The sequence below is a fragment of the Rhipicephalus sanguineus genome, chromosome 3 (assembly GCF_013339695.2).
Source record: "Rhipicephalus sanguineus isolate Rsan-2018 chromosome 3, BIME_Rsan_1.4, whole genome shotgun sequence".
NCBI classification, from domain to species: domain Eukaryota; kingdom Metazoa; phylum Arthropoda; class Arachnida; order Ixodida; family Ixodidae; genus Rhipicephalus; species Rhipicephalus sanguineus.
This window is the reverse complement of record NC_051178.1, coordinates 230,356,418-230,376,345: the sequence shown is the minus strand read 5'-3', so window position 1 is coordinate 230,376,345 and position 19,928 is coordinate 230,356,418. Positions and strand designations below refer to the sequence as shown.

At 45.7% G+C, this 19,928-nt stretch overlaps 2 protein-coding genes across 3 annotated transcripts in view; one reads left to right on the top strand and one right to left on the bottom strand.

Moving 5' to 3' along the window:
• Positions 1–14,336, top strand: part of LOC119388371 (CD109 antigen-like) — a 37,813-nt gene extending 23,477 nt beyond the window's left edge. For both annotated transcript variants that reach the window (XM_049413927.1, XM_049413926.1), the window contains exons 13-34: positions 996–1,211; positions 1,930–2,247; positions 2,484–2,636; positions 4,435–4,510; positions 5,084–5,205; positions 5,297–5,423; positions 5,866–6,037; positions 6,727–6,955; positions 7,269–7,517; positions 7,834–7,885; positions 8,006–8,101; positions 8,584–8,757; positions 9,415–9,668; positions 10,169–10,379; positions 10,950–11,119; positions 11,312–11,461; positions 11,580–11,660; positions 12,245–12,357; positions 13,027–13,114; positions 13,228–13,296; positions 13,459–13,561; positions 14,079–14,336. In XM_049413927.1, coding sequence (XP_049269884.1) covers positions 996–1,211; positions 1,930–2,247; positions 2,484–2,636; positions 4,435–4,510; positions 5,084–5,205; positions 5,297–5,423; positions 5,866–6,037; positions 6,727–6,955; positions 7,269–7,517; positions 7,834–7,885; positions 8,006–8,101; positions 8,584–8,757; positions 9,415–9,668; positions 10,169–10,379; positions 10,950–11,119; positions 11,312–11,461; positions 11,580–11,660; positions 12,245–12,357; positions 13,027–13,114; positions 13,228–13,296; positions 13,459–13,561; positions 14,079–14,182 — 3,327 coding nt within the window. In that variant the 3' untranslated portion in view covers positions 14,183–14,336. The remainder of the gene's footprint in view (positions 1–995; positions 1,212–1,929; positions 2,248–2,483; positions 2,637–4,434; positions 4,511–5,083; positions 5,206–5,296; positions 5,424–5,865; positions 6,038–6,726; positions 6,956–7,268; positions 7,518–7,833; positions 7,886–8,005; positions 8,102–8,583; positions 8,758–9,414; positions 9,669–10,168; positions 10,380–10,949; positions 11,120–11,311; positions 11,462–11,579; positions 11,661–12,244; positions 12,358–13,026; positions 13,115–13,227; positions 13,297–13,458; positions 13,562–14,078) is intronic.
• A 2,478-nt stretch (positions 14,337–16,814) lies between these two features.
• LOC119385270 (uncharacterized) lies at positions 16,815–18,942 on the bottom strand. Its single transcript, XM_037652749.2, has 5 exons — positions 18,724–18,942; positions 17,771–17,901; positions 17,270–17,346; positions 17,107–17,187; positions 16,815–16,995 (listed from the first exon to the last, which is right to left on the bottom strand). Exons 1-5 carry the CDS (start codon positions 18,826–18,828, stop codon positions 16,850–16,852), a joined length of 540 nt encoding a protein of 179 aa, XP_037508677.1. The 5' UTR covers positions 18,829–18,942; the 3' UTR covers positions 16,815–16,849.
• Positions 18,943–19,928: the final 986 nt, after the last annotated feature.

Below are 19,928 nucleotides of genomic sequence, written 5' to 3'. Positions count from 1 at the left end.
TTCAATACGCCGAGCGTAGAACTTTGAAGAACCATCAATTCGCTTGCCACAGAAAGATCAGATTTCCTTGAGATGCGGAACATAGTGCCACACGCAATGATTTTTTTTACTTAAATGTGACGAGGTTTCATTGGAAGAAAAAAAAAGGGCTGCTACCCGTAGTATCACACAGCGCAAGCAGCGCCTAACATCTATCTGCACGCTATCAAATGTTCTCGCATATTGCGTGCCCAACACGGAAAGCCGGGTACACTGTGGCACTTGCGCGAGCACCAGCGATAGCGCTAGAATGTACGATGGCTCGCGAAAGCCGACGCGTTTCAGACGATCACGTAATCGACCGTGCTCGACGCTGTCTTTGTGGCGCGAGTGTCGCGTTCTTGCAGTGCGAGCGCCTTTCTTTCCTTTGCATAAGTTTGCCTAATTAACAGTTGTCTTTACGGTTTTGATTACTTATTCTCAGTTACAACCACGCGACAATATAATATACGCGTATTATGCACACATGTATGCAAAGAGAACGTTCCCAGGCAGACGTGGGGATGTATAGTCTGAATCGCACTTGTCGAGCGCGTGAGTGTTCACGCTGCCACAGTCCGCAGCCGATACCTTGCATTTGCTGGGAGCTTCCGTTTCTTGCTTGAATCATAGCAAACGCTCCTAGAATCCGGTATGAGTACATTTGGTATCTTTACCACGTCGGTCTGCATATTTTTGCAAAAACCGGCGGCTGCAGCGGCCGCCTAGCCGCTCTAGAAAAGGGATTTGGACTGTACTTCATTACAATTGGCAATTTTGCTTGACCTGCGTTATGAACAGAATATTCTTTGTCACTTGTAAGAAACCCTACGTTTCGTTATTGCCATTTTGCTCAAGAACACGTTGCTTACGATATTCAAATACTCTACTACTCTCGCGAATCGGTTCCATAGTGTACTTCACGAATAATTGAGCCGGTGCCAGACCGTTCTTATGCCAATGCTTTCTTTTTCTAGGCCATAGCCGTCAATTACCCACGCATCATTATCAAGAACGGACCAACCCTCGAGAAGCCAATGACTCGGCAAAACTTGGTTCCTTTCTATTCGCCCACTGCAAGCTCCATTCGAATTGACCGTGGTGATGGCAGCGTGTACACGTGTCAGGCCAGCTTTGTGCGAGACATTGTCATGACTGCCGACGCCAACGTTGACTACCAGCTATTTATGACGGTAAGAAATTTTTTCACTGTTTCTGCAAAATCAACAGAAGTTTGAAAAAAAATACTGCATTGCCAATTCAGTTTCAGTTTATTGATTTCAAAAGGTAATACAAGATTAGCGAATATACAGGCAAGGGCCCCAAAGTAAAAGAACTGCAGTGGACCCTCAGTAATTGTGCCATAGTTCCTACTTTTCATGCAAATATGCTTTCCGGCATCTGAGCACAACCATCCATAATAATGATTACAAGTCATGGCGGAAATACGTGAAGGATCTTTTTAGTCTGCGCTTATGACATCAGTTGGGTCAGCGGCGCCAGTATGTCCTATCGTTGTCATCACCAGGATGGCTCGCCTATCTGCGACGACCTTCACTGCAAATCCTTGGTTATGGCCAATGATCGTACGAGACATGCTTACCAAGCGATTTTCGAGCAACCATTCAGATTAGTGAATTGGCGTATTTTTTCAGCTTCACCTGGCTACTGCATGCAATCCAAAGGTCTTGGAGAAACACTATAGCAAAAGGTCCCGTTCTAAGGTTCTTGAACATGCATACTCTCCTTGTAACCTCCAGCTTTACCACGTGATACCATACTAGGCATTGTTCTATTTTTAGGAACATCCTATTTGCATGCCTTCGGTTTTATAGCAGGCATATATAAGCTTCTTCTGCTACGCTTGCCTTGGTATAACCTACTCTCTTTCACTCCTTCCATGAAACGCAGCTCAATTCTGCTGGGCGCATTCTGGAAACTCGCAACTTCACCAAGCGGTTTACCGAAGCGGAGATCACTATGGTTCAAACCGACGACAACGTGATCAAGAACGGTGACACTCCACCTGACAGCTCCAATCCCCAAATCACTGAACCGGACACCACACGCTCAGTGGGCAGCTTCCAGTTCAAGTCCACACTGCCTCCAAACGCCAGCCCGAAGGCTCAGCTGCTTGTCTACTACGTGCACAGGGACGCCAATGGCAACCCTATCGAAGTCGTTTCGGACTCGGCGGAGTTCAGCGTACAGAAGTGTCTAGAGAACAATGTAAGTTTTCACTCGTGTGTTTTTACAAGATACATGACTGTGTTCCGTAGGTGTTATTTCACGCCTCGTCATGCGAGACAGCGTCTTTTTTGTTGAAACAAACAAGGCAATGCGTTTTAACTTCACTGCGTGTGCACCGCGCAATGCCTTAAGTTTTATGTTCACAAACAATACTTGCCATTGTTTCACACTACTGATGCCAGTATTGTGTACCTGGTTACTTTTCTTTCCGTCAGGTGTCGCTGACATTTGATCCGAAGAAGGCTTTGCCCGGTTCTAACGTCTCTCTTTCGCTTGATGCTGCCGGTAACTCTTTGTGTGGAGTCGGAGCCGTCGACAGCAGCGTCGCTCTTCTAGACGGATACAATCAAAGAAATTCCAGGGATGCTGTGAGTGCGAGACATACCTGTGTACCTTTGCATAACTCGGTGATACTCAATATTAATGAGAACTAACAACTGTTGTGTGTTAGTTCTCATTAATATTGTGTATAACAAAGAAAACGAGCCCTTAAAATTAACACTTCTTTCCTTCGGTGATATTCAGTAACACTAAGGTGCTGCGTACTGTGGCCGCATATGTTCTTTTGTTTGTTTGTTTTTTAACACGGAAGTGTTTTATGCCGGGGTCCACCACGGCTCCACTGACGCATTTCCGTCACGGATATGACGTTGTAAAATGCAGACTGACATATGGCAAAGAAAAAAAAGAAAAAGTTCCGTCACCGGGAGTCGAACTTACGACCTCTCGATCGCCAGCGCGAAACGACTCCGCCACAGACGGCATGTTCTCTGCTATGCTAACGGCGAGCTATTTATGTACACCATTTGCCGGCGGCGGTACTAGATCGGCGGTACAGCGTGTTTTCGTTATCACTAGCGAGATGGCGCGAAGGGCTCGAAGAGCGCGCTTCAAGTCGTCCCCCACGCGGATTAGCGCGCGCCTCGACAGGGCGTGGTCACTCGTGCGGGCGCTTATCTCGTGATCTCTGTAATCTGTACGTCTTGCGCTCTGCCTGAAAGTTTCCGTTGAGAGCACGAAGGTCGCCTCGCTCACTGCAGAGGCCGCTTTTGCGAAAGGAGAGCGCTGCTCACACAGAAATAAGTTACAACTGAGACAGTTCGCGCTCATCCTGTGTGTGTTCGTTCCGCGCGTCCTTTCTGCTTGAGCAGCGCATCGCAAGTTTCGAGCGGCTTGCCGTTCTTCGCGTAACATTACGATTTGATGCTGTAGCATTCATTCCTTCGCGCTTGGGGCGAAAGAATGCGCAACACACGCTCAACTACGTCTATGAAGACACGTTTCACTTTCGTGTTATAACGATTCCTATGACAGAGGGATCAGCCATGTTTTTTATGCATCAGCTCTTGCATTCATTCAGGACAGCTAGCTGAATCGGAATGTTATCGCGGTCTGCTCGATATTCGTAGCATCTCGTTAATGCTTCACTGCAGGAGTGTACACTTTCAGGTCGATTGGTAAGGTTCCTTTACCCTCAAAAGTTGATGCCCGTTGCTGCTTTACACTAATTTCTAGTGTTCGATGGGCCATGGGTCCACACGCCGCAAGCACATTCGAAACCATGCGACACTCGCCATGCGCAGTTCTATGATACAAGTAACGTAAAGACTTGTCGCCTGGGCTTGAGTTCATGAAGCTTCATTCAACATGAAGCTGGTTAAAAGGGTTGCGGAGGGGTAGTAGCCAGGCAGCCACGCCGTGTCGTCTCTGGCTGTTAGCATCTGTGTCATGTAAATTACAAACATGGTGTTTACTGTGCACTAAACTTTGAGCAGTCTTACCATGTTGCCTTGTGCCCTGACATACGCGCGCGCGCGCTTACACAGAATAACATAAGTGCATAGATAGCGCCCGTGTGGCAGCATGCAGTTATGTGGTCAGGTAACCACAGGCGTGTCGCGCCTCGATTAGAAGATGGAGCACGAAATGCCTAAGTTCACATTAAAACTCTTATTGCAGTGTATTGTCAAATCCACCAGCTGTACTCTACACAACGTTTCAATGGTCTCGCCGTTTGTTTAAGCTGAAATAATACCAGCAACACCCTGCTAATACACTGCAATGAGCTGCGACACATGCACTTTCATTTATCTCTGCAGAGCTATGACTGCCTATTCTTTACGTAAACTTGTGCTCTTTCCCCGCTCATAAATGCTTTTATTGCAGCTTCTTAACCAGATCAGCAACCTGAACTACAGATACACTCGCACGTCTCTCGTCAACCAGAGCTACTGTTACGTAGGTAAGTGAAATTTTTTTACGCAGACCATTACACTCCTCGTTCACTTCAGACACAGGTGCACTTGCAGATGCGTGACTGCACTCATGGCAAGCGAGCTCGACGTTTGGTGCAGATCAATACGCTCTTGTTCGAGCAATAGAATTCAGTTTACAATCGGCAACAGCAGAATTTTTCACTGACAAAATATCCGTGACTTTGCTTTTCTTATAGAAAGAGTTTTAACAATACCACATCGTAATCTGAGCCTTCGTGCATGTCAAATGCACTGACAGTGCCTTAGCACAAATTTAGTGCTTGTCTAGTGCTTGTCCCGCTTACGGAAAACCAGGGTCGTTTCGTCACTAAGATGGCCACTGACTCGTAAAGAGTATTTCGTTTCACTCGCTACTCATTCATACTACACCAGTGTTCTCTTCATGAGCAGCACTGTCGCAATAAACAGTTCACTCTCTTTCGGTATTCCAGATATCATTCTCTAGGAGAGTTCCGTATACCTTGGTTCTCCCTTTGTTTCGTAACCCGGGTAATTACGTTTCGTGGAAATGTCTTCTTTTTCTCCTATTATGTTTGCAGATGGCTACCTCTACAATGAACCCTACGAGACATCTGCAAGCACTAAACCGCCCAAGAGGAGGAGGAGGCAAGCAGTATCTCCCTCGGTATCCTTCAGCTACGACTCGCTGAGTTCTTTCGAGGTGCGTCTTTATGTAGCAATTACTGTCGCTACACGCTTGCGGAAAATAGCCAAGCATCTACGCACATCTCAATACCATAATTTACTTGCAGAACTCCGGTCTGGTCATCTTCACTAACCTGCCCGTCCAGACAAGGCCTTGCCCAAATCGCGCTTTCCCCGGATACCCAAACAACCAAGTACTCGGAAATGTCAATCGCTTCTACCCCACCTTCGGAGGCAAGTGGCTTCATACACATATTAAACGGCTCGGCTTCTCGCGAAGTTGCCATTTTCATTAGGCGATCGGACGCACTCGGTTATTCTGGTTTCCACTGAAGCGCTGTCAGAAAGTCTTCGTCTGCTACAGTCCCAAATCAAGGCAATTTGTACCGCTAGCAGCATCCTTTTGTTAGTGGTCATTTCTAAATGATATTTCTCCATTCATATGACATGGGGAAAGTAGTCTGCGTTAGATTCCGGTTCATTGTATTTGAAACGAGGCGGATGATAACGCATGTAGGACACAAACATGGTGTAGCTACCAAGGCCATTGCGTCTGGTAAGACAACAGTTCGCATGAAACTCAAATTCTACCGTTCGACTTTCTTCCACATGTCATCTGCCATACCACATTGCTCGGAAGCACTGAGTGTTCACTACCGCTTTTATCCTCGTGCAGCTGCCAACAAAGTAGCGTTCCGGCCGAGCGCAAGCGGCGCTGCTGGATTTGCTGCAGCATCTCCAATAGCCGAATCGGCAGCGCAAGACTTCACAGGGGACGCCGTCCAAGGCACCAACTCGGTTAGGACTCTGTTCCCTGAAACTTGGCTGTGGCAGATCAGAACAGTTAGGTAAGTTCAAGGCAGCTTCTTTGCCAGACAACCCGTCAACCACTCGATGGGTTCACTGGTCTTTCTTGCATTTGGATGCTTCTTTGGCATTGCCACTGTAGCATAAAAAATCTGCATGCAGAGATTGTTAGCCTGATGAGCATGCTAAATCGTACTGTGTTTGGCGCCCACACCGACACTTCCGTTATACGATTGAAGGTTTTCTTTTTTCTTTCAAATCATACATGCACCACCCTGCCACTACCACCAGACAGTGATTTCAGTATGTATAAACTGAAAAAGCTAACAGACGGGCTGCGTGCAAGCCTATGCAAATTGCCTACCTTGCGCATTCAGAAGCGAAGACTTCGTACTTAAAACAGTGGAGGCTTGATTCAGTGTTTCTGCTTACAATGAATGGTCAGTTTTCATTGTCTTCTTTTTTTTAATGTGACACTACTATTGGTCTACCAGTTTTTAGACATTGTCTGCCTCCTAACGGAAAACCAGAGAGCTCGACAAATACCAAGTTAAATCGCTGCGCGGCGTACGTCCTAGGTTTGTATTATCTCAATCTCAACTACGCCTACATCTGCGCTTGCTTGTCACTGTTGTTCAACCAAGCAGCTTCGCAATGAACGAGCTCTATCTCAACATCCGGCAATGCTCATAACAAAAGTCTCCGAGCTTAACTGTTTCATCTTCTGTAGTGCCTCGGGCTCGCTGGTGTACGAAGAGACCATTCCGGATACAATCACAACATGGCAGGGCACTGCTGTGTGCTTGCATCCGAAGAACGGCTTGGGCATCTCCCAGGTTGCCAATGTCACCGGGTTCCAGCCACTATTCGCATCGCTCACGTTACCGGCCTACATGCAACGAAACGAAGTGGCTACCATCATACTGACGGCGTTCAATTACGGTGACGAGTGTGTTGTGGTGAGTGCAATGATAGCACGAAGCGTTCTCGTTAAGATTATTCAACTCGTAAGAAAATTCACCGCGTTCACTTTGCCTCAGATGCTTGTGGGATAATTGTAGTATTTGTCTTTTGTTTTAATGTTTACAGGAGCCATTGATACCAAAGCTCGAATAGTGCTGGCCTGTTTGTGATCATTTCTAATACAGATAGGCTTAGGAATAGCAACGTTGTGATTAAAACTATCCTAAAGTTCAAGTGATACTAGTATATCCACAACGGCCATGAGCCTGCATCGCACGCCAGTATTATAACAGCATCCTCAACTTCTAGGTTCGGGCCAGTCTGAGGTCCCTGGAAAACTTGGAGATTGTCAGCGGTCCCAACAGCACCGACGCTCTTCTATGCCCAAACTCCACAAACTCGGCGTCGTTCCCATTCGACGTGCGTGCCACAACCCTCGAGCTTTCCAGGCTTGAAGCCCGCGTCCAGACGAGGCCGGAGGCTCAGTCCGAGTATCCAGACGTGAAGTTGTCCAACGTGAACTCAAGTGACACCGTCATTCAGACAATTGACGTCAGAGTGAGTTCAACTTTCGCTAATATGCACTTCGCAAGAAAACGGTTGGCGGCAAGGAACGAGTGTGTATTGAAAGCCGCTAACAATGGCCTCAGCAAGCGGAACATTACCGAATTCAGTGCTTCAGCTTTACAGTATATTTACTGCGCATCTTATTAAACTATTTCATACACCATATAATAACTGTCGGCAGTGTCTACAAAACTTGTACCACAGAAATTGACGATGTTTTGTATCGGGCTTCTTATTGCCCTTACCTGCCTTCCTTAGAATATATAACCTACGTGATATATTCAGCGGTATTTTTTCTACTTTCCAGCCCGAAGGGTTCTCCATCCGAACCATCGATACATACCTGCTCTGCGCGTCAGGTACGGTACTTTGCCTCCTACCATAATCGAATTCTACAATACATTTACGCCTTCTAAAACATGCATCTTCGCCTTCAGAGTATGGCGTTCGTTGACCTGTCCGTATTTTTCTTTACTCAGGTGACCAGAACACTGCTCCGGACACTGTGCAAGTAACCCTGCCGACACCAGAAGCGCTTGTTGAAGGTTCTCAGCGGGTTGTGTTGGTTGGTACGGGTAAGTGTCATATCCGGCAATGCTTAAGTTTTCTCTTGTTACTCAATGTGTTTTGTTTCGGACTTGCAAGGTCGTGAATTATTTCTCATGAGGTGTTGTTCGACAATGCTGACGTGCTTGTACAGACGATCATGCACTAATTCAAATCAAATTTTATTCTCCAAATAAAGGATGTGCCCTGGGAGCGTTAAATTGCAATATTCACTTACCGCAGGCCTTGAACTTAACAGTACTTACGAAATCTACCTTACAATAAAAAAAACAGCGCTGTGAACAACTGACATTACAGTGGTCGACGGCAAGTTATTCTATTAAGGAACTTCGTTGCCATTCTATAAATGTCTTTGTAAAGAACCAATGCACCACATTTCTCGTATATTGCTTACGATATCAGTCTCCTCGAACCTAAAGGGGTGCTGCGCACTATTAGAACGATACCATTAAAACGACTAATTACAATCTTCCCTGTATTCTTCATGCAGGCGACATCCTCGCACTCAGTCTCAACGACCTGTCTGTCCCCACTATCACGTACTCCAACGCCGAAGGAACTTTGGCCGTTCTAGCTTCCAGCGTCTATCTCCTCAAGTACCTAGAACAGACTGGCACTTTGACGGACACTGTCAGCTCTGGACTGAGATCTCGCATCCACCAAGGTATGTACCACGGTATGACCTGTATTAACTGCACTTTTCACCACAGCGTGCCAAACGATTCTCCCCTTGGTGAAGCGATGTCCTACGTTTTTAAACATTTGCACCGCAAAGATCCAGCGCAAACAGTCACCACAAAAGCGGGCTAACAATCACCTCCTAGACCGGAACTTCATCTCGCACAGATTTGATGTGTTCGTTTAACAATATCGCCTCTGCTGAGTTCAGCAGTTTACTATTGCTCGCAACTTGCTGAGCAACATGCATTGACATCTACAAAATTGTGCGTCTAAGCTCTTCGCTCTAGTATCCTCATGCAAGGCACGAGTGGTTCTACGCACGCATATCCGTGGTTCCACTTACACATCGGTTGCGCTAATATATTGCACCTCACAGTCATTGGCCATCGGAGCACCCTTCCTCTCTTACGACTTCAGGATTACTGTTTACTACAAAGCCACGAGCACAAAGTTCCAATTTCCCGGGTTTACATGCCAATGCTATGCACCTTAATTGCTAAATACAAGCTGTTACCAGAAGCAAGCACTAAGGAGTCATCCCTTCTCCTCGCTAAAGTTCTGATGCTATTGTCCAAATTGAATCGCAGTGTGGCTGTAACGCAAAGCTTGAGTTTATCCTCTCTTGCACTTTCCTCTGCAGCATCTCAAGCTCAGTACAGCTTCCGCTCCTCCGATGGATCATACGCATCGTTTGGCTCGAGCGAGTACCCGAGGAGCGTCTTCCTCACGGCCTTCGCCGTCAAGGCCCTGAGTGCTGCAAAGGAATATCTCGGAGCGAACGTTGCTGCTGAAATCGACGCCAGCGTTCGTTACGTGACACAGCAGTGGAACCCCTTCACAGGCTGCTTCGTTGAGAACGCGCCCGGATCATCGCCGTTTGGGCCGAACACAACAGTAAGCCAGTTTTGCGTATGGTTATGCGAATATATTTCATTGGCAGGCTCTCTCGATCTGGTCAAATAAACCTGACTGCTAGCTTACGAGTCAGCGCAACGGAAAAACTAACCAAAGAACGGCAAATCGCGTATCTCCTGCAAGACAAACGTTCCTAGCTTTCCCTCTTCCAAGTAACTTCTTTTCGGCCGTTACAGAGAACAGCGACGTGAACTCTTCTTTGAGCCGAAAACACTGGCACATTCTCTTGACGTCTCCCGTGGTTTTAAATCTTTTTTTTTTGCATAACAATCTCTACACATTTAAGGGACCCCTTCCGCGCCGTTATGTTTATTAGTCTGTTCATGCCTGTTTAGAGCAGCGCATGGAAAATAAACTAGCCCGAATCGCCACCCTTTCAGTTAAATCTTTCTTCCAAATCTGTACCCAAAGATGGTCATATGCCCTCATAGCAAGAAATGAAAAGCAGTGCAGGCAGAACTTTACTTTCTTTATTACAGCCCGACTTTAGCGCTGCAGTGGGCGTCATGCTGGCGGAGAGCGGGGTCTTGAACGAGACCATCGCAGAAGGAGTTCTCCGTTGCATCGATGCAAACAACCTTCCGTCGAACCACACCACGGCTCTGAACGCTTATTTCTCGGCACTCGTCAACAGACCGGACAGAGCCAACAAAGCCCTGGAAACTCTCCTTGGGGAAGCCGAGAAATCTAGTGAGTGACGTTCTGTGCCGATAACAAAGCTAACGATTACGCCACGAACAACGCTGTTCACGACTACATCTTTGAGCGTCAGTCTCGACCTGGAGCGAGTTAAAATATATACTCGCAGATAGTGTACGTTCGAGTGAATTTCTCTTAAATTAATGCCTCGCGACTTCAAACGTAAAATATTGCTCAAACGTAGTGAAATGACTGTCTCATTCGCGCCAACGTATACTGTACTAGTTTTACACTTATGTGCACAGGTTGCCTATAGAATCACTGCTGCATTTTGATGATTGCAATATGCATCAAGCTCAACATTTTTCTATTTTTCTTCATTGTCTGTCTCGTTAAACCAACCAAGCCAAATCGGTATTTCGACATGGGCACCCTTGTACTTCCCATGCCGCTCTAATGAAAGTCTGTTGGTTTCACAAGGTTGTGCCTGACAAAAGCCAACCAATGATCATTTCTTTCTTTCGTCCGAGCCATTCTTGTCTATTTGCATTCAATATGTTCATTCGTCAACAGAAACAAGACTTCGGCCTCATCCATGAAACTTGTCCATCTAATGTGCAGGTGGCCTGACATCTTGGACTGGAAACGGTCTGTCGTACGGCTCCGCCGACACCGCCGGCTACGCAGTGTTGACATCTAAGCTGCTCAACCGCAACTTGGGAGAGGCCCTGCCTATTGTCCGCTGGCTTCTGCAGCAGACCTACGCCCGATACACGTTCTCCTATTCGGAGGTACGTACATATCTGAAGGCTACGTAACCTGCAAATTTTTTTTCTTCATGAAAGCCGCCCTACTCATTATCGGACACTGACGTAGTCGTGAACTTTTCTGACTGCGTCGCACGGCTTTTACAGAACGTTAGAACTGGTTGTCACTCTTCAACCGCTAATCTGATTGCTCTGTCGCGTTCTGACAACTTTTAGGTTTACACTGTCGCCATTCAAGCCCTGACCCAGTATTCAAGCGTGGCATTCTCGAAGAACACCGACTTAGTCCTGAACGTTGCTGTCGACGCTGCAACACCCGAAAATCTCGCTTTCCAGATCAACGAACAGAACAAACTGCTCTATCAGGTATAGACATTCATAGCAAATGCGCAGTGACTACGTACGTACTTGTTCTTATGTCGGCCACGAGGCTGCTTTCGGCTTCCTACTGTCGGTTCCTTAAACCAAACATATTGTTTTTCAGGAGCGTCTCTTGAACAAAAGCGACTCTTACAGCTTCCAAGCATCGCTTGCTCCAAACAGCGTCGGCTGCGCAGCACTACAGGTTCGTATAATTTTGTCCGGTTATTCAGAGTACAATTTCGGGTCAGTTTTCAAATATAACTGCGCATTTAAGCAGTGTGTGTTTGCCTCGATCCCTACGTTTGTCTCCTTTATTTCGTCCTGGCTAACAAGAGGCGCGTTTCGTTTAGGTATACCTGGACGCCATGTATAGTTTGTTAGCGCACCACTTGGGACTACTTGTAGTGACTATATCATGTGCAAAATGAAAGACTGTAGTAAATCAGTAACACTTCAAACATGCATGAAAGGAACACGGGCAAAAATATAGAGCTGTCATAGAAGTTTCAAAAAATGTTTGAAATGTTTGAAACGTTTCCTGTACCAAGTGGTTTGGTACAGGAAAGAAATCACCTCGTTCAGCTACTCTCACTGCCACATAATCTTCAGAAGCGCTGTGCACTGAGTAGTCGGTATAGGAGCTAAGTTTACTGAGGCGTACTGCAGGTCTCGGCACGTTCGAGGCTCATTCGGTTGTGGCCGCGGCACTATTCATTTTAGCAGTCTTCAGGCACTCGCGGATCATTTGCCCATGACTATAAACGCCACATTCATTTCGTTTTCTAGGTCAAGTACTACTACAACTCCAGAAATAGTCCGGTTCAGCGAGGCATCCAAGTCAACGCTTCCGCGACATCGGGACCGGACTGCAGCACACTGCAGCTGGACATTTGCACACGGTAAGTTTGTATTTTAATATCCCTGCTTGCCGGTTCGTAGCTGTTGCGTTAGCTTTTTCTTCTTTCATGTTCATGTGTAGTTTTGTTCATGCGTACTTCAGTTAATATCTTGCTGTTCCCACGCAATCGTAAGTAGGCTACACAGTCTTCCGTAACATCGGTACGTTTCGTGTCTACTAAGTCCCGCTGGAAGAGTATTCACTTGGACATATTGCTCTATTCTCATTTACAACCACTTTAGCTCTGAACGCTGGGGTAATAATTGGATGTTCTATTAATAGCGTGTGAAGTCGCACCTAAATATGTGTACCTCGTAGATCATGGCTATAGACTAAGCCCTATGTCATAGCCTTTTGCACTTTTCCGTACGCTGTGGCAGCTGTCCAGTCTCTAATGTCATGCGTCATTTCCGGCGAGCTCTACCGATGGCCTACTCATTCAAAATTTTGTATCAAAGCTGCTAGTCTTCAGAAAAAGTCCACCAGTCGATGCGTAGGAAAAGCTCTGCAGTCCACTATTTCTTTGCAGTTGCCTTTTATTGGACGCGTTTGATGCCGATTGTGTCACAACCTGACCGCACTCATTATGCAGATCCCTCTGAGCGTAGTTGTTCGTCTGCAGTTGGCCTTCATATGAGGTGAACACTTGGCTGCTCATTTACTTTTTCAGGTACACGGAAGGTTTTCTGCGCAGTTCCGCAATTGTGGAAGTAACCCTGCTTTCTGGCTATTCTGCCGATGACCAATCTTTGAAAAACGTAAGTCTCAATGGCACATATGAAAACTAGCAAACGTGTATGCAGCACGCCATATATAGCCACAAACAAAATATCTCGTTTCTGGTGCTCACCGCTGCATTCTTTCCTTGCAGCTGGTCAGCAGCGGCGTTGTCAAGCGCTATGTTGTGAACGGCAACAAAGTTCAGCTTATTCTTCAGACGGTAATACCTTCTTTATCATTCTTCATTGCCTTCATCATAGGACAATACTTCAACGTTTCGCACGAAGTGGGCATCTTGTCCAGGCTCGCTCATACTAAGAATGCAATCACCACCTCTGAAACATCGATTCACTGTATGGTAATACTAATCAATACTTTACAGCTCACCATTCAGCCTACTTGCTTCAGCCTGACGGAGAGCAGGTATCTGCAAGTGACCAACCTTCAGACTTCTGTCGTGGAAGTGTACGACTACTACCAGTATCGTAAGTCTGAGTCCTGTACTTTGTAAGGGCGCCGTAGTCCAATTAATGTATTCTGCCACATCAACGCAACGACCTGATGTTAACTCGGGTTGTCTGCAGGCACAGCACGCATTACGCTCTGTGACTACCACTGCGTGCTTTTCTTTAGTCGTTTATTTCTTAGTCGTTTTTTTTTTAGTAGGTATGCCAGGTCTCCTGGCCGGCAGGCGGAGCTATTGCCAGCCAGGTCTGGCGGGCTAGAACAGCCTGTAGTAACATCACCATCCGTCTAGTCTGAACGGAACAATGAATTCATCTGAATGATGCATTACTCGGTTCTGCTATAAAATAACTCGCGAAGCGCTCCTTGTATAGACATTATATTTAATTCCCACTTGATGACTAAGTGCGTATTGGGTGTGCCACCTGTCATCCACACGACAGTTGTACGGCCACCATGCAACTTTTCACTGTTTTCACTATATCCAAGTCCTAGGATGCTGAAATCTGAAGTTATCGGTGTCTCTTCTTATCGCAGAGTACAAGGCAACCGCTGGCTACGGACTGGAGGGCAACTGTACGCCTGCCCAAATCGCGCCGCCTACAAGTCTCAACGAAGTGGACAGCGTGATATACATTTAACGCCATCTTCACTCCTGTCTTCATGCATCGGCATTTCTCCACATCTAGACAAACGATCTCAAGTGCCTCCGAGTCATCTGTCTTGTGATACTTTGTGTTGGTGTGTTTTTATCGAACTCTCCTGTCATTTGCAATAAAGCATACGCTCTTTTACGTCACGAGTACTTCACTTTTTATCCTCGAAGGCGTGTTTCGGCATTTCAGCCTATCTTGCGTGCACTCCCTCTACGCACAACTTTCTGCGTGTTTACCTTCACTGGCAATCATCCTCGCGGTCGCCTTTAAACACTTGAACTCCACTGTTCCATCTTCAGTTGGAGTTGGAAAAATGCACCTTTAAGGTTTAGCTTTACAGCTGTTATGTCAATGTCGCAGGGGAGGACAATGCACTGTGCCCCCCCCCCCCCAATGGGTGGCAATTAAACATGCATTGGAGATATGCAATGTAGCATTGATTTTTCCAGGCTTCTCCTGTTGATTCCAAATGTGTAACCATCGAAAAGACCCATTTCAAAGTTGTGCGAAATTGTTCACACAGGGAATGTCACCGGAGACAACGATTCCAACAGTCGAACTGCCTTTGTGAAAAGAACTGCTTTCCATAGCGGCGTGTTTCTGTGCGCCTTGATCCCCCCACCTCTAAAGCGAAGGGGAAGAGCAAGCTTTGTGGCAATGGAAGAAGACTTAAAGGGAGGCGGGAGTTATCGAGGATAGTGAGGAACGGGACTGATTTTCTGTAGCCGTACATTAGTGACACTTGTACACCCCACTTAATGGCCAAGATCGTACTCGAACCAAAATTAAACGTATGAAGCATTTTACGAAGTTGCATCTTTTGTCACACTGAAGTTATCCGTCACTCCACTTGGTTCTGTAGGAGCTCCATTACTTCCAACGAGATTAGAGAGCATTAATATTATACGCTAATGGGAAAGCGTATTAGCTGTCGGGTGATGTAAGTAAGCAATGTAGATGGAAATAATTGTTGGGGCTTTTACGCCCCAAAACCACCCTGTTTTATAACGGCTGTCGTAGGGGAGGGCTCCGGAAATTACGCAATAGTATTATTGAAATTTCGACCCCCTGGTTTCTTTAACGCGAACCTAAATCTGAGTGCAGCCGCCCAAATCTTTAACTATAGTGCGCGAGCGCCGACTTTATTGTGCGTCAGCGCCGTACGGCGGAGCCAAGTTGCAAACAGGGCGAGAGTAAGCGCAAAAAAAAAAAAGCATTTGCGTCGCCAGATAACAAATGGACGATCCACATTTGTCAGCTTATCTCATGCGCGGGGGCGTGTGACGTATCTGCGGATTTCATTTTCTCGGTTGCTTGCTGATCTTCGGAATATAAGATACGAGCAAGACTCGATACCTGTTCGTGTGAAGTGAGTTAATGCAGGGTGACGTTCTCATGAAGGAACAGCCAAGCGGACGATGGGCCCAGTGAGCGCGTTTCGTAAGCACGCGCTTACTCTCGCCCTGTTTGCAACTTGGCTTCGTCGTAAGGCGCTGACGCACAAAAAAGTTGGCGCTCGCGCACGATAGTTAAATATTTGGGCGGCTGTACATGGGCCTTAAGCATTTCGCCTCCATCGAAATGCGGCCGTCGTGGCCGGGATGGAAAGCGAACAGGCGCGCTTTTAAAAGTTTTGAAGTATCAGCCTGTGCTTCTGCATACTGACTCACAGCAGCTCTCTACACCTCGACAATTCCTAATACTCGTAAGTATTACGTTCGCATGGTGACCCAAAGGGAATTGAAATCGCCTGATGGCTTCTTCAGCACCACGAGATATTATCCAAGCACTACTACTAAGGACATATTTGTATGTTTTTTTTTACTGATACTACATTGCGGAAACTCGATATGTGACCTATTTCATGCCGCTAGCAAAAAGATGTTAATGTTACAGCTTCATTTGCGTTCAAGCGCTTCTCTTCCGCCTATCAGACAATAGAGATGCAAGCAATATTACTTTAAATAGGGCTTTGCTATCGCTTTGACGTATATTCAAAAGAACGCATACATTTTTTGATGGAGAGGAACATCAGAAACCATCCTCGGCACAGAAAGCTTTGAAAGCGTTATTGCGCTTTTTGCGCAAAACTGGTCTCATAGACAGACTTTAAGCAGTGTCGTTTATCGTACTATTGTTCTTTTTCTTTTTCATTTTTGTAACATCTCTTTTCTATCATCTTCAACTCCCCCTTCCCCTTTCCCCAGCACAGGGTAGCCAGCCGGTCTGAGAACTGGCTAACCTCCCAGTCTTTCCGTTTTTCTTCTTCTCCTCCTCCTCCTCAGTCAAGAACATGAAGTATCATTGGGACATGTTTAAAAATAAATTCTGGGATTTTTTACATGTCCAAACCACGATATGATTATGCCGCACGCCGTAGTGTGTGGCTCAGATCGAACATATTTCTATGATGTTAATGTCCGCACCAGAAAATAAAACTGTCATTGATAATGATATCAGTATGATAAAAGGTTGCGTGTAAACTAGTTGGTTGCTATTAATCGAGCAAGCAAGCAAGCAAGCCAGGTTGCGCTGGTCGGGACAAAATCAACATATCATCTCGCCTCTATTCAATACCTCCATTCCTACTCAGTGAGAACAACAAAAGGAACAAACGTTTTATTTTTGTTGCATTTATTCACTCTTCATCGATTATATTGTATCCTTTTTAGAGCAGTCCATGTTCGGCACTTTCTTGAAATCATCTTTCTTCAAGCCTTCCTTGTCCAGTGCAGCTTGAATCGCAGGAAGGAATTGGTCTTCGGCGTTCGGTTTTCGGGTCACGACGTGGTATGCAGCTGAAATGGGAACACGGCCACAGTCGTGCAATAATTATATTACTTTGTTTCTGAGAAATAATGAAAACAAAGGTCATATTAATTTCGAAACCATATACTAATGCACTGTACCCGCAGTCCCACTCTTGGCCCAGACAACAGCCCAGTTGTCGTAGTCCGTGTCGATAATGGCTGTCTCCATGATGACGTCATCTAAAGGGATAATCAAACGAAGCGAGTTTGTTATTTTTTTCTGTGGAAAAAGAAATTGACCTAGCAATGTTTCAATACTTACCGCTGATCTTCAGCATGAACCTTGAGGGGTGCCGGTCATCTTCATTGACATCAACGCTCATTTCCACAAGCTCGTTGCTGCGCTCAGAAAGACAAATCAATTTCATTACAAAAAAAAGTGATTGCTTCTTTCCTTCACTCATATACGCTTAGTTCTAAAGCCATTAGTAATGCACTTTCTTCTGAAAAGCATTCGGTGTCACTTACGATAGGGACCTTTTTTTTTCACTATGAAATCGCAATTTTACGTCAGTGCAACAACCCCAAACTCAATGCTCAATGTGAACTCGGCGCCTGAACTGCGTCGCATTCCTCACTTGCGTTGCTCGAGCAGGCTTTTAACAAACTACACCTTTTCTTCTCTATCGCCTGCTTTACTTCGTTGAGATTGCGCTTCGTTAATGCCTTGTGGTGACTATGATTATCAAAATGTGTTGAACTTGAAGACATTGCTACACTCTTACGATTTATATCACTTTCATTACGGTCAGAATAGTCTCACTCAGTGTCGATGTATTCGGCCTTGATTTTGTAGACGTTGTCGTGGTCTTTCTGAATCGTGAAATGAGCACAGCGATCTGCGTCGCCGTAGATGGCTTGGTTGAAGCTATCCACCCACCACTTGCCTTTGAACTGTAAGTATAAGTTGAGAAATGAGATTGACGAAACAAAATATGCATTCTCAATACCATCGCATTCAGAAAAAAATTTTGTTTAAGATAAAACTTGACATAGATCGAATTATACGATCCTATAATGATGAAATCTGGCCAGTGATTTTAAGTTTCGATAGTAAATGTACTATATTATTAAAATGATATCTTCCTGAGTACGCTATTGTGGCTTGCACGACATGCTGCATAACTTTGCGCTTACGATAGAGGCCCAAGGGCTACAAAGGGCTAAAGCTACCTATTAAGCTAGAAGGGTATGTATGTACTGCTTCACATTATTTTTCGCCCGTACTGGTATCTGTCGAGTTCCAATAAAATATGCGACCCGCCGTGGTAGCTTGATGAGTGGTGAGGTTTAACGAGCCAGAACCCCTATACAATTAGGACTCACGCCTTAATGGAGGATTCCACGTTAATTTCCACCACCTTCGGTTCTTTCACGTGATTTTAATTCTACGAACACGGGTGTTCTTTGCATCCCGCCCCCATCGAAAAGCGGCACCCTTGGCTGGGAATGCAACCCACGCCCTCGAGCTTAACAATGCGACGCCGTGATAGCTTAGCGGCTAGCCTGTTGTCCTGCTTTGCTTGAGGACTAATGCTAAATTCCCGATCCCGTAAATGAAAGAACAGTCGTGTAGTTGCATTTTGTGGTTAAAACTAATCCGGAGTCTGCTCACTACGGCGTACTTCATAGTCGTATCGTGGATTTGGCACGCGCAACCCCAAAATTTAACGAATTTAATCGAGTGAAATTTGTGCGCAAAGTTGGAAAGCTTGCCTTTAAGGGGTTGAAATCATCCTTCAGTGTCTTCGGATTTGCGTGCACACCATTTCTATAGACCAGTGAGACGATGAGAAGTACGGCACATGCTGAAGGCAGCATATCTGTTTCGGTGTTGAGCCTGCGGTTATTTCCCTTAGCGCACGTGAGGAGAAGGGGCTTTTAAACGATGTCCATGAGCCGTTCCCGTGTCTCTCGGTCGCTAACGGCAGCTGTCCATATTTAGCGAGCACGCTGCAGCCACGGAAAGTCAATGTTTGCATTATCTAGCCGTATGCAATGGAACCTATACCGCGCTAATTGCTAAATTTCGACCTTGGAGAACACGCTGAATCCAATTTCCTGATACTGTATAGCGCGTCGACGAGCATTTCACTTACCTATAGGAGGGTACCGTTTAAACATGTGACTCTTTTTTGAGGTACGCACTACTGTGCTAAATTAAGGTATGCCTAGTGTTTCAGGGATGGACTCAAAGTTCTTCAAAGGTAAGGAGAAAGCGGTAACATTTATTTCTCAAATACAGTAGAGTGTCTTTCTCGTTGAAGCCCTTATCATTACACATGTTCATTACATATGTTAATTACACTAGTACCATTACACTTGTTCAAATTACGTTCAACCGGAAATGACAGTGCTTTTTCTTGCATTGTTATTGCATTGCTATGGGTCTCGCTTACAGAAATGGATCGTTCTGAAGGGGAAGACGATGTACTAGTTTTCAATAAGACTTTCTGTTGAGCGAGTTGGTATTGACTTACAGAAGGCACCCTTAGCGATCCAGCTTTTCATTAAAACATTTCTCTCTCTCTCTCTCTCTGAGCGCAAGATTAGTTGAAGTTTAGCGCTCCCTCTGTGCACTATCTTCCCCTTCTCCCTATCTGATGAATTCTTTGCTCTTTTTTTCCTTTCGCTAGCAATGCTTCTTTTTTTTTTCAGATAAGTATTTAATGATCGGAGCCGCGTTATGAGATCGCAACTCAAGCACAAGATAACCACAGAAATCTTCTTCATATCAAATAATTTACAATATCTGCTCAGGCTCTGGGAAAAGGCACAGACTCGACGGCTTTTTCCAGGGCCTTCTTGTAATCGGTGTAGAGGAGGTCGTACAGGACGCTTTGCAGGCTCCGTTCGATCTCGCTGTTGAAGCTTCGCTGCCGCTCGGAGTTCAGACTCAGATGTCGGCCGTAAACCGTGTG